General features: G+C 45.5%; 1 protein-coding gene across 6 annotated transcripts in view; it reads right to left on the bottom strand.

Annotated features, from left to right (window-relative positions):
• Positions 1-13,211, bottom strand: part of PITPNM3 (PITPNM family member 3) — a 334,273-nt gene that overhangs the window by 100,633 nt on the left and 220,429 nt on the right. For all 6 annotated transcript variants that reach the window (XM_090025435.1, XM_090025432.1, XM_090025430.1 and 3 more), the window contains 2 exons: positions 2,890-2,966; positions 1,189-1,427 (listed from right to left, as the gene is read on the bottom strand). In XM_090025435.1, the coding sequence (XP_089881561.1) occupies positions 1,189-1,427; positions 2,890-2,966 (316 nt within the window). The remainder of the gene's footprint in view (positions 1-1,188; positions 1,428-2,889; positions 2,967-13,211) is intronic.

Genomic DNA, 13,211 nt, shown 5'->3' with positions numbered 1-13,211 from the left:
TTAGCCTTGTTAGTGTTTATTTGGATTTAAGGTCTACCCTAGCAATGAGGCAAATTACAAGCCATTAATATACATTTAAAGTTTCTCCCTGCCCCTTCAAGCAGAATTCAGAAGTCAATCACAACTTTAGAGTAACCTTTAGACACACTTGTTTCTCACTATTCCTAAATCAATAATTCTTAAGCTAATATATCAGATTTTCCTATACTGCCCATTGCTGCAATTATTCTACTCTTAAAGCAAGATAAATGACATCTATTATTATTTATAGAAGCAGCCACATTTAGAAAAAAGGATCATAAGCGATTATCCCACCTGTTTTCTTTCCAATTTAGGGGGTCCTGGGAGTTTAAAGATGTATAATGTCTTCTTAAGTTTCAAAGAAAATAGGTGTATGATCATACTCTGGACAGAGATGCCGACTAAACTTATTTACTAATATTACCAACCGTGGGGGGAGACTTCTTCAGGGATTTAAAGGCACCAATCCTGTTGAAAGTCAATGATTTTTGTGCTCCCAAATGCTTTTAATGATTTTGAAAAATCCCTTTCCTACAACACATACAGGTTATCTGACAGATATGACAGATGCACAACAATTACATGGATTTTTTGGGCATCCTTGACTGAGTATCTTGGATTCTGTCATTCTGGACTAAGCATGATGTAATCTCACAATCCATTTTAAACAGACGGCAACAACAACCCATGATTTGCATCAGAAACCCGTGTCGTGCACACTGAGAAAAATTCCAGTCTAATCCCTGGAGGATGAACACGTCTCAGGTCTGGAAACTGGGGACATAGATCTTGCCATTATATCTTGCCATTCTGCAAAATGAATCTGTGCAGCCAGAAGGTGAGACGGCAATGTATCAGGGGGGTGAATCTCACTGCTCATACCTACTGCATATATGTTGATGCCAAGGATTGAGCACATTTGTGAACTGACAGTCTCCACCTCTGGAAGGCTCAGTTCTTTACCACTCATGGAAAATCCAAGCAGCACTCAGTGGTGATTGCAAGAAAAAAAACCATAATATTCCTGAGGCATCCATGTACAAGAGGGCAAAAGTTAGTCACAAGTGGAGCAAGAGAGTTGGAGGATCTGTATTAATTTGTCTGATGAAAGCACTACTGACATGTAGAAAGAGGGGAAGCCATGCATTAGAATGCAAATCAACTTACTTGGAAACAAGAGAGAATGCCTCCGAACAAATAGCTGGGCAGGAGATGAGTCTGATTTGGATGTGCCCCAGAGCGGCAGGGAAGTGGGCCCGCGTCACCTTCTCGAATACAGAACTGAAGGTGTTGATGTCTGCTGTCTTGCAGTTCTGGTCCCCTCCTCCCGTATCTAAGATGCTGCCCCCATGTAGGACAAGAATAAGGACGTGAGTTTTACAGTTCCTGTGCTGAGCTGCTCCATCCTGAAGAAAGGAAACAGTCATTGGAACAGGCTTTGCAGAACAACATTAGTACATTTTGTGCCAACCTTCGCAAGCAATTAGCTATATTCTTCCAGGCTCAGAGTGATCTTTTATGTAGTCGACTTAAAAAAAAATCAATTTTATTCAAGTATCTCCAAGTCAGATACAGCACACTCTGCTTTACCACAGCAGCTTTCATGCCCGAGGCTTAGCTATAGGTTTCAGATCCAAAGACAATTATGAATGGTTTTACACACCGCAAAAGCTATTGGTTGCAAACTCAGACAGGGGAAGACGGCCAACATCTAGAAAAAGCCAAAGTAAGCGTATAGGTATCATGGACTATGCTAATCTCATTTTGCCAGATTTATCAAAAAGTTTTAAAACCTGTGATCATTTCAGTTTAGGAGAAGAGAAGCACATTTTGCTGCCAATATACTGTACATCATAATTAGTTCATGCAGTTTTTTCACAACCTGTTGAGGTGACCATCCAGTATTTGAAATAAACATTTTTTTGTTACTCCCCCAAAATTTATTTAAAATAAATTAGTATGTATTATGCAATAATGGTAATGGTAATGAGTCCATATGAATATATTTCTTTGAGATTCAAATCATATATAATTTCTTTTACAGTCCTGTCCTCTTGAGAGTTTTTGGTGACAACTCACCCGTGGATCACATCCCACTGATTGAGGAAACTGTAGGTAATGCACAGGAAAGTTAGGGTCTTCTCCTGACTGTTATTTTAAGTTTGACTTTGGCACATTTGATTCCTGTAGTCTTACAGGCAGAGCACTGAGATAACCAATGCACAAAAATAACGACAGGAAGACTTTGTTATTTTGTGCTAAGCACCAGAGGGAGCCAGTGAGAGTTACTGAATTGTGAAATTTAATGCAAATAAAGCAGGCAAATAATTTAAACAAAAAAAACCAAAGACGCTGCAAATATGAAATATACTGAGCTAGGGTGTAATGTAATTTAATTAAAAATTGATAAGATTTTAACCACATGATCCAAACACCCTTGGTTTAGAGATTAACAGGATGTTGTCCAAGAAGGTCCTTCCACTGCCCCTTGGTCTCCAAATAGCTTCAGCCTCTCCTGACCTTCCTGGCATATTGCCATGCTAGGGAATGGCTCCAGAGGAACCTTGGATAAAAATGTAACATGGATTGATGCTTATTGGAATGAGGAATTTTAATTGGAAAAGCAAGTCATAGGGCTTAGTATGAGCTGCCAGAATTGGGGATTGATAAGGTTTTATAGCCACATTTGTACTCAAAGCACTTGGGCTGATTTTTTCTGAATGCAAAAAGGTAAAATAATGAGATGAAATAAATCTATTTAGTACAATCTACTTCTCAAGTGTATACAGATAAACAAAGAACTAAACTATTGGGTTGCCTTGATTTCTGCCACCGACACCAGTCATCTGATGTAGGAAATCATCTTACCTCATTGTCCTCATGTATTTCAATGCTCCCTTGGGCAGGAAATCTTTGTTTTCTCAAAGATGCTCGATATAATTCACCTGGAAGGAAGCAGAAATACACTGAACCTTAGTACTTTAACATGTCTGATCTAAGGACGTCTGTAGAGATGAATCACTTATCTAAGTTTATTTTAGCAATATTTCTGGTGGGAATACTGTGCTCTAGCAGCCTTCATTCATATGAACACCGCAGCATTGGCCCAGGTTTTCAAAAGCATTAAGATACCTAAATCTGATCCAGTTCCCATCCGCATCTGAAAGAGGAGGATGGCCCTTTGGGGAAAAGCCATACACTGTGACCCAGGAAATCTAGTTTGAGACCTTGTTCTGCCATAAGCCTCCTGGGTGACCTTGGGTAAATTGCTTTGTTTTTTTGTCCCTCACTATCCCATAAACCCATGCTGCATCTCTTACATTTTGTTTCTCTCGTCTATTCAGGCTGTAAGATACCTGAAGCTGAGTATGCATTTCTATGGCACGTACCACAATACAGCCCTCTATTCAGTTAGAGACATATATTATCCTGTATATAAAATATTATGGGAACCCTTCGACCAGCTTCTGATCAGTGCTATCCTGCCAATGACTTTGATGAGCACGGATTCAGGCCGTAGTAACCATGTCACACTTCATGCAATAGCTTCCGACTTGCCTTAAGCTATGGAAATAAAAATAGTGAGGTATACCAGAATCAACTTAAACATTGTCATTGGCATACCTGAGGTCTAGATACATCAATCCTGGAATATTTGTGCTCTTAATTCGCATAAAGACATATACAGCTTATTACCATTCTTTTAATAAGTGCGTTGTCCATATTGACCATAATTAGAATGGATTTTTGCATTGGTTTGGGTGAGGTTAAAATTTCATCTTCATTTTTAACTCTGTTGTAGAAAAAAACCCAGGTTGATCATTTCCAAAACTGCTTGGGTAGCAGAGACCCTTTAGAGTTATTAGCTAGATTTCAACAGCTACAGTGGCAGACCCTGTGTTTCAATCACATGAATCAAGTACAGACGACTACGTAAAACTGAGTTATCCGTATGTTATCAACTGAACCTGAATATGAATTAATCCTATGTTCTAAAAGCAAAGTTTCTTCATTAGCGGTCATGGAAGAGATTACAAAAATCTGCAGAGCCAGAGATTTTTCGTCTCACGGATCGGAGAATCTCCCTTTCCACAATCACTGGGCAGAAGAAATAGGAAATATTCTCCAGTCTGGAAAATCCAGGTGCAAAAACATCAGACTAAGCAACAAAGCCTGGCTGGCTAGGAGAGAGAGGATTTGCACTGCTCAGAACAAATTCCTTTTCATTCAAGTAATCACCAATGCAAGGTACAAAAGCACAAATGCCTATACTGTGGGCCTCAATAAATACCTTCATTCTCACCACCCCTAAACAGGCTCTCGCATCCAAGGCATATTGCTAGGGTTATACTACTGCATATTACAAACGGCAGACTGTCTGTGGCAATGATTATAAGATCAAAGGAATGGGTGTCTACTTGCTTGCCTCGAGATGCAAGACACTTATGGGCAACTGCGAAAAGACCATGTTTCCTAACAGAACTTCCTCCCCCGGGGAGGAGATCAGTAAGAATAAACGCACTATACTAGTGTCCGGTTTTACCTTTGTGTCTATTTATAGATGTTTCTTTACAACCATATGACGGTAGAGCTGCTGTCGGCTCTCTGGTCTCTACACGCTGCATTCAGTCCCTTTTCTACAGCTGTGCATGCTGGTTACCTAGGAAACAGCTGGGGGATGCAATTTGATTAGCTCTGTTGTCAGCTTGACTGTCGTTCACATGCGGGACCGACCTCTCGCCAGCAAATAAGGAGCGCTCTATCTTGTCACCCTGAATGGCCGCCATGAGGCCCCTGGCTTAGAGGTCATGAGTCAAACTTTGTGAAATCATCTGGACCCCCAGTCATCTGACTATGCATGTTTTAACTTAGACATAAGGGTAAAGATGGGCATTCCCTAATCTGTTCTTGAAACCAAAAGAAGGATGACAAGAGGGAAGGAAAGAAAAAGTCAAGTTCAGCACTGATTTCCAAGTAATCTGTACTGGGAATGAAGCTGTCTCTACCAGCATGGTCTCTGTTGAGTGTATTTGCAGTATTTTATACTGACAATGTAGTATCTTGATGTCCTATGCCCCTTCAGGGTACGCACACTTCTCCTTGAAGGATATGGTGTTCACCATGCCCTAACAAGTTGGGTTATTTTTTAAAGACACTTTCTACTGGATTCATAGAATTTCCCACAAAGAAGTTTCTCAAGTTGTTTGAAAACGCGCATGTCGACGTTCTGTAACAAACGTTTACTGAACAATCATTTAAAAGTCCATAAAAGATAGAAATCCAGTTCTACCAGTATGCCATCTAGAATTTAAAGCATTCGAAATGCGCCTCCTTCCAAAGCTATTCTACGAGCACCTATTTCTCTAATGTGGAAAATAAACAGCAAGTAGGCAAAGCACCGGCTACCGTCTGAGACGTTACAGAGGGCACACACGCACGTTCGCAAATTGTTTCCCGTCAAACTGAAAATGAGGAATTTCCTGTCGGACGACGGATGGCCCTGTCTATGTGGATGACTCGGCTTGTGTTGGGCGGTTAACAACTTTCTAGATGAGTTTATATTTGCGTGGTCAGTTAATGGCCTTAAGTGACTGTGTAAAATCACCCTGGCCCAAGTGAAAGGCCGTTGTGACAACCTTTTGCAAAAACATCTTTCTGAAGCCGAGGATTGCTGAAAAAGGAGCCAGCAAGGCAGAATGAAGTTGACTACTTTCAAAATTTCTGAAATCAACTGTTTTACTCCCACTGATGTGGGAGTCAAACATGTCTCCTCACATGACTTGTGAGAAGAGGCTGAGGGAACTGGGCTTATTTGGTCTGGAAAAGAGAAGACTGAGGGGGGATTTAACAGCAGCCTTCAGCTACCTGCAGGGGCGCTACAAAGAGGATGGAGCTGGCTTGTTCTCGGTGGTGGTAGGTGAGAGAACAAGAAGCCACGGGTTCAAGTTGCAGCAAGGGAGGTTTAAGTGAGATACTAGAAAAAACTCTCACTGAGAGGATTGGCGAAGCACTGGAATGGCTGACCTAGAGAGGTGCTGGACTCTCCAACCTTGGGGGTTTTTAAGACCTGGCTAGACAAAGCCTTGGCTGGGATGATGTAGTTGGGGCTGGTCCTGCTTTGAGCAGTAGTTGGACTAGCGGTGACGCCTGAGGTCCCTCCCTGCCCTAACTGTCTATGATTCTATATATTGTAATCTTCTACTTGGGATTGTTCCTTCAATCAAAATGTTAATGTTTTTACAAATAACCTTTTAATGAAGGGTTTCGTTTCGTCTGAAAAAGTCCTGATAGGTCTGAAAGAAGGGAGTAAGAAGAAAATGTCACCAGTGAGGCAACTCCATCTGTACATAAAGATGTGTCCATGGGCGGATCTAGGTTTTTGAAAAGCACGGAGCAGATGGTGAAGTGCCTCATCACATGTAGAACAACACATTTTTCTCCCATTCAAAAGAAACTATAAGCTTTACTAATACCCTAGGGACTGTATGATTCAGTTTAAGATTGAAGCACAAATAACTTCATTGGAATGAGTTACAAATGGTCTGCAGGGCTGTGAAAAAGGACTTTCAGGAGCAGCTAACAGACAGCATAATTGTAGAACAAAGGATAGCTTGATTAGTAGAACATCACATCCATTAACAAGGAGAGGGTCATTAACGGCGGTGGGAAAAAAAAGAGTTTAGAAGGAATCGGGTAGATTATAATGGGCCATGAAGTCAACTAACTCCCTGGGTCAACTAACTCCAACTAACTCCCTAAGTCAACTAACTGCCCGACTAGAAATGTTGCTGCCACTGCCAGGCCATTGGTTTTAAACTTTGGATGGGGCAGGAGTCAAAGGAGAGCCCCTGATCGCCTGATGGAGGACTACCATGCTCTGGGAGGCGTGCTGAGGGAGATGGGCGCACAGGCGGTCTTCTCTTCCATCCTGCCAGTGAGCGGTCGAGGCAGACGCCACGAGATGTGCATAGCGGAGACCAACTGGAGGCTACAGGAATGGTGCTTCGAGGCGGGCTTTGGCTTCCTCAGCCATGACCGGCACATCGTGATGAGAGACATGCTGGGATGGGATGGGCTCCACCTTTCCCCTAAAGGTAAGCGTGTGTTCTCTTCCAGGTTGGTGAACCTCCTTCGGCGGGCTTTAAACTAGGCTCGTCGGGGGAGGGGGAAGATGAGGGCGGAGGAGACAATGAACTACCAGGCCCAGCAACAGCCAGCGAGCCCAGACCAATGGTCAAAAGGGAGAAACAGGTAAGTGATGGGGGACGGGGCATTGCTGAGACTAGGGGGTCAGTGGGCACAACCGTTGGAGGCCTCAAATGCCTCTACCCGAATGCTCGAAGTATGGGGAAGAAGCAGGAGGAACTTGCCCTCCTCCTAGCTGTCACCAGCCCTGACATAGTAGGGATCACAGAAACGTGGTGGGACTCATCGCATGACTGGGCGGTGAGTGTCAAGGGCTATAGGCTATACAGGAGGGACAGGATAGGAAGGAAAGGTGGAGGAGTAGCACTCTACATCAAGGAGGAATATACTTCCTTGTTAATCAGCAAGGGGGTAGAGGGGGGGCACTCTGAGGTGCTCTGGGTTAGAGTAAAAGGCAGTCCAGGGGAGAGAGACTTAACGGTGGGAGTCTACTATAGACCTCCCAACCAGGGAGAAGAGCTCGACCAGGAATTCTTAGGTCAGCTCACAGAGGCAGTGAGGGCTAAGGATGTGGTCATCATGGGGGACCTGAACTTCCCAGACATCTGCTGGGAGGAGCAGTCAGCCAAGTCTGATCGCTCACGTCGGTTCTTAGCCAGAGTGCAGGACCTCCATCTAACCCAGGAGGTGCACAGTCCCACCAGGGGAGACGCCTTGTTGGACCTGGTGCTGGCCACGGGTGATGACCTGGTGAGGGGGCTGCGGGTGATGGGCCACCTGGGAGACAGTGATCATCGCTTGCTGGAATTCACCATCCAGCGTAAGGTGGCAAAGGGCTGCAGCAAGGCAACAGCCCTAGACTTTAGGAGGGCTGACTTCAACAAGCTAAGGAGGATCGTTGGGGAAGCGCTGAGGACCCAGAGGGGAAGGGAATCAGATGTCGAAGGGGAGTGGTTGCTCCTTAAGGAGACGATCCTCCATGCCCAAAGGGAGGTAATCCCAACAAGGGTCAAAGGGAGCAGGAGGGCACATAAACCCCCATGGCTCACTAAGAGCATCCGGGAATGTCTCCTTGCTAAAAGGGAGGCATACACCCAATGGAGAGATGGGGTCATCACCAAGAAGGATTATGTTACAGTCGCCCGAGGATGTAGGGGGGCAGTCAGGAGGGCCAAGGCAGAGATGGAGATAGGACTAGCTTCCCGGATTGGGGACAATAAGAAGTCCTTCTTCAAATACATAGGGGGTAAAAAAAGGGTCCCGGGTAATGTGGGGCCCCTGCAGGACACGATGGGCAACTTAGTCATCACGCCAGATGACAAAGCTAACATATTTAACGATTTCTTTGCCTCTGTCTTCCTAAGTAGGGACCAGTTCAGCCACCTCCCTGCTGGGCCCCCCTCGGGCCCCGGGAGAGACACGCCTGGGCCAGGGGTTAGCGAGGAGTTAGTTAGGGTACTTCTGGAGAGGCTGGATGTGTTCAAGTCCGCTGGTCCGGACGATCTTCACCCTAGGGTTCTACAGGAACTGGCCGAGGTCATTGCGGGACCCCTGGCGCGGCTCTATGAGCACTCGTGGTGCTCTGGTGAGGTGCCGGAGGACTGGAAGAGGGCCAATGTGGTCCCTCTCTTCAAAAAGGGAAAAAAAGAGGACCCGGGAAATTACAGGCCAGTTAGTCTTACCTCAATCCCGGGTAAGCTCTTTGAAAAAATTATCCTGGCACACATCCAGGAGGGCCTTGCGGGGGAATGCATGCTCAGGGGCAACCAACATGGGTTCATCAGTGGCAGGTCTTGTCAGACCAACCTGGTGGCCTTTTACGATCAGGTCACCAAATCATTAGACGCAGGGGTTGCTGTGGATGTAGTCTTTCTGGACTTCCGGAAGGCTTTCGACACTGTCTCTCACCCTGTCCTCATCAAAAAGCTGGGAGACTGTGGTGTCGATGCCCACACGGTCAAATGGGTCGCCAACTGGTTAGAGGGCCGCACCCAGAGGGTGGTAGTGGATGGGTTCTTCTCGACCTGGAAGGATGTGGGCAGTGGGGTTCCGCAGGGCTCGGTCCTCGGGCCCGCACTGTTCAACATCTTCATCAGTGACTTGGATGAGGGGGTAGAAAGCACCCTGTTCAAGTTTGCTGATGACACTAAGATGCGGGGGGATGTGGGTGCACTAGAAGGGTGCAATAGGCTACAAGCTGACCTTGACAGGTTGCAACGGTGGGCGGGTGAGAATAGGATGGGGTTTAACACTGATAAGTGCAAGGTGTTGCACATGGGGAGGAAGAACCGGCACCACACTTACAGGTTGGGGAACTCCCCTCTTGCCAGCACGGAGACGGAAAAGGATCTTGGAGTCGTCATTGACTCCACGATGACCATGGGCCGGCAGTGTGGGGAGGCAGTCAAGAAGGCCAACCGTACCCTGTCATGCATCCACAGATGCATCTCGAGCAGGTCCAAGGAGGTGATCCTCCCCCTCTATGCGGCACTGGTCAGGCCGCAGCTGGAGTACTGCGTCCAGTTCTGGACGCCACACTTCAAGAGGGACGTGGACGATATGGAAAGAGTCCAGAGGAGGGCCACTCGTATGATCAGGGGTCAGCAGGGCAGGCCTTATGAGGAGAGGCTACGGGATCTGAACCTGTTTAGCCTCCACAAGAGAAGGTTAAGGGGGGACCTTGTGGCCTGCTACAAACTGGTCAGGGGGGATCAGCGGGTATTGGGGGAGTCCCTGTTCCCCCGTGCGCTGCCAGGAGTGACCAGGAATAAAGGTCACAAGCTGGCGGAGGGTAAGTTTAGATTAGATATTAGGAGGCGCTACTTCACAGTCAGGGCGGCTAGGGCCTGGAACCGGCTTCCAGGGGAAGTGGTGCAGGCTCCTAGCCTGGGGATTTTTAAAAGGAAGTTAGATAAGCACCTTGCCGGGGTCATCTGACCCCGGTGCTCTTTCCTGCCAAGGCAGGGGGTCGGACTAGATGATCTACCTAGGTCCCTTCCGACTCTAGCTACTATGATACTATGATACTATGAGGGTGCACAAATGCAATAGTGCACCACCCCCTCAATCTACCTCTAGATGCATCTTTGGCTAACAATTAATTTGATGCAACTACAAACTAATTTAAAGAACAAGAAGGAATCTGCAAAAACAATAAGTGCTGATGGTCGCAAAGGGCCTGCCAAAGTAGCCAGTAATCAGTGACAGAGTTCGCTTTTGCTTGTGAATACTTCATTAGGATTTCACATTTGGCAGGCAGGCAGTTTAGCCCAAGGTCTGTCAAATCTGAGGCTTAAGAACAATTCGCTTTTGCGATTGTGCCGGAGATAACTGGAGGCTGGTTGTGCCGAGGGACTGGCTACCGAGAACAGAAAACAGAACGGAGCGGTATTTAGAGCAGCACCTGGCAGTAGCGCCTGGCTGCTCCAGGACCCCCTCCAGACCTCCGATTGTTTCCTATCTGTGGCTCCTGATTCTTGGCCAGTATTTGGCATCTGTCCTCAGCCGTGGACTCTTGGCCAGCATCCCAGCTCCAATTTGTCTCTTAGTCTGGGATTTCATATCCAGTTCTTTGCTTGCATACTTGTTACAGACCTTGGCCCTAACGACTGGATTAAAACAACCATCCTTCATTCCTTGCTGTCAAGACCAATGCAAACAAACTGGAAGGACTTCCCTCCAAACAGAAACAGAAGAAAAAGACTTTCAACATTGCTTTTTTTTTTCTTTTCTTTATACCTGCTTTCAAATTGAGAATGTGTAAATTAAAAGTGATTTCTCTCTTTCACTGTCTGATTCTGTTTATTGCTTCCACAGCTAGTTAACTCTTGAGCGTTCGCTTTCACCAGGAACAGTGTTTGAGCCTAGAAAAACATACCAATTATCTCAGCAACACATGACAAAATTGGAGCATTATATCCACAGCTATTGTAGGAATTAGAAATTAAACTGAAGCAAAACTGCACAATTAATGATGAGAGCCAGTACCAAATTAAATACCCTGGTGGAACCTGATCAAGATGTTTTGGAAAGAGACTGATTTGATAGGCTACATGACATAGGAAACATTCCCTTACAAGGTTCAGGCAGGTTCTACTCCCACCAGAATAAGAAATGTTTTTAATTAGTTGAGTTCCTTGGAAAATATGGTTTGTGAGAGAAGAACATGTGATGAATTAAGTCAAAGGAAAGTCAGAATCATTACCTGGGAAAGAAAACATTCAAATCAACAACATTAAAATTAATGTGAACAGGCTCAAGAAGGAAATTGTTTCTGTTTGGAAAACTATCAATTATTATTCTGTTACACTTGACAACACCCAGGACATCAGAAAGCAAGCGCAGATAACAATGATTGTTAGATATATTTATGTAGGAGCAGCAACTGAACTGAGAGAAGACAGTTACTAGGGGTGTGCAAAGTAGGCCCTATTTAATTAGGAGTTGGATTCAGCCCAAATCAGGGACAGTGATTCGATTCATTGATTTGGATCACCTGTCCCCAGTTCGATTCAGCCAAATCTGAATCTGAAGATTTGACGCTGATTCAGAGAATCAGCGATTAGGACATAGACACCGCTTTAAAAGTTTTTTCTACGTACCTTGAGGTACCAGCACGGCTCATGACCGCCGTGATGCTGGGCACATGAAGCGTCCCACAGGAGTGCAGGGGGACCCTCCATGTGCTCGGTGGTGAACCTGGAAGTGGAGTGGAAGTACTTCTGGTCCACTTCCGGGCCTGCCAGGGAGCGTGCTGGGAGGCCCCCTGTGCCTCTCTGGCTTGGCAATTGGCCGCAGGGGGACCCCGGGTCCCCACCAGACCCCAGCATGCTCCCCAGTGGACCGAAAAGTACTTCTGGTCCACTTCCACAATGCACTTCTGTAGGGCACTCCATGCGCTCCAGCACTGTGGTGTTCACGAGCCCCTGCTACCTAGAGGTATGTAGAAAAAACATTTAAAGCCGTCTCTATGTCCAAATCTTTCCAAATTGATTTGGAGAGTTCCGATTTGATTCGGGGAAATTAAAGGGTCCTCTGGTTCGATTTAGAGATCTGGCTACCGAATCAGGCCGACTCTCCACCGAACCAAATCAGGGACTGAAGCGTTGCACAGCCCTTGTAGTTGCATCGAAGACTATATTTTAAGTGACAGATTTTACTGGGTCAGGAATGCCAGAAGCTCTTTGCAAACAGTATATGCAATGGAAATCTCACTCAGTGATTTGAGGGGTCAAGGCTATGGTGATGGGACATATGTCAGTAGCAAGCAGAGCTCAAAACAAAATTCAAGACAACAGTTTTGTTCCGTCTTGAATAATGATGCATGTTCTTAAGCTTGTTCTCAGTGACGACACATTGCTTTGGAGCTGCAGCATTATCCAATTGTTTCACAGGTTCACAGAAGCTTAAGGCTGGAAGGGACCTCGTGAGATCATCGGGCCCAGTCCCTCTGCCCTGGAAAAAATTATACTTTTCTGTAGCCTCACTGGAGCACTAGGATATAATTTGCCAATGTGACCAACCTGTTTCCAAAGCCCTCAGGTGACAGAGGATGGGAAAGAACAGAGGTAATCTGTATTTTTCGGGACCAAGCTTCCAAGAAGTCCATGGCACTTACTTCAACTGCCCGCAACTCAGACCTAAGGACTCCATAGGAACCAAATTTAAAGTAAAGAAATCCCTGGCTCTCAGAATCTGCAGCTACAAATTCGTGTGCAGTAGTGCTCTTTGGCATGATATAGCTGATGAAGTCAACACCACAAGCTGGGTTAAGAAACTGAAAAAGATATGGCATGTCAACTAAAAGCTGCAAAAGATTTCTTCTCTCAGCTACCACTCTGATAAGGGATTTGCCTGATGTTAAGCAGATGAGCTGGTAACTGCAGTTAGTTTCCCCCAACACAGAATATGAATCAAGAAAAGAATGGCTGATTGCAAGGCTGGAGATGAACCATTATCTAACCCAAGAAATAAGTTGGTTTTTTTTCCCCTAGTAGACTTTGGATACTAACCTAGAGTCACTTGAAGAAATACTTTGCAACTTG

This window comes from Crocodylus siamensis, chromosome 13 (assembly GCF_052110815.1).
Source record: "Crocodylus siamensis isolate JL-2025a chromosome 13, ASM5211081v1, whole genome shotgun sequence".
Classification (NCBI taxonomy): Eukaryota; Metazoa; Chordata; order Crocodylia; family Crocodylidae; genus Crocodylus; species Crocodylus siamensis.
The sequence above is the reverse complement of the archived record's forward strand: the minus strand, read 5'-3'. Positions and strand labels throughout refer to the sequence as shown.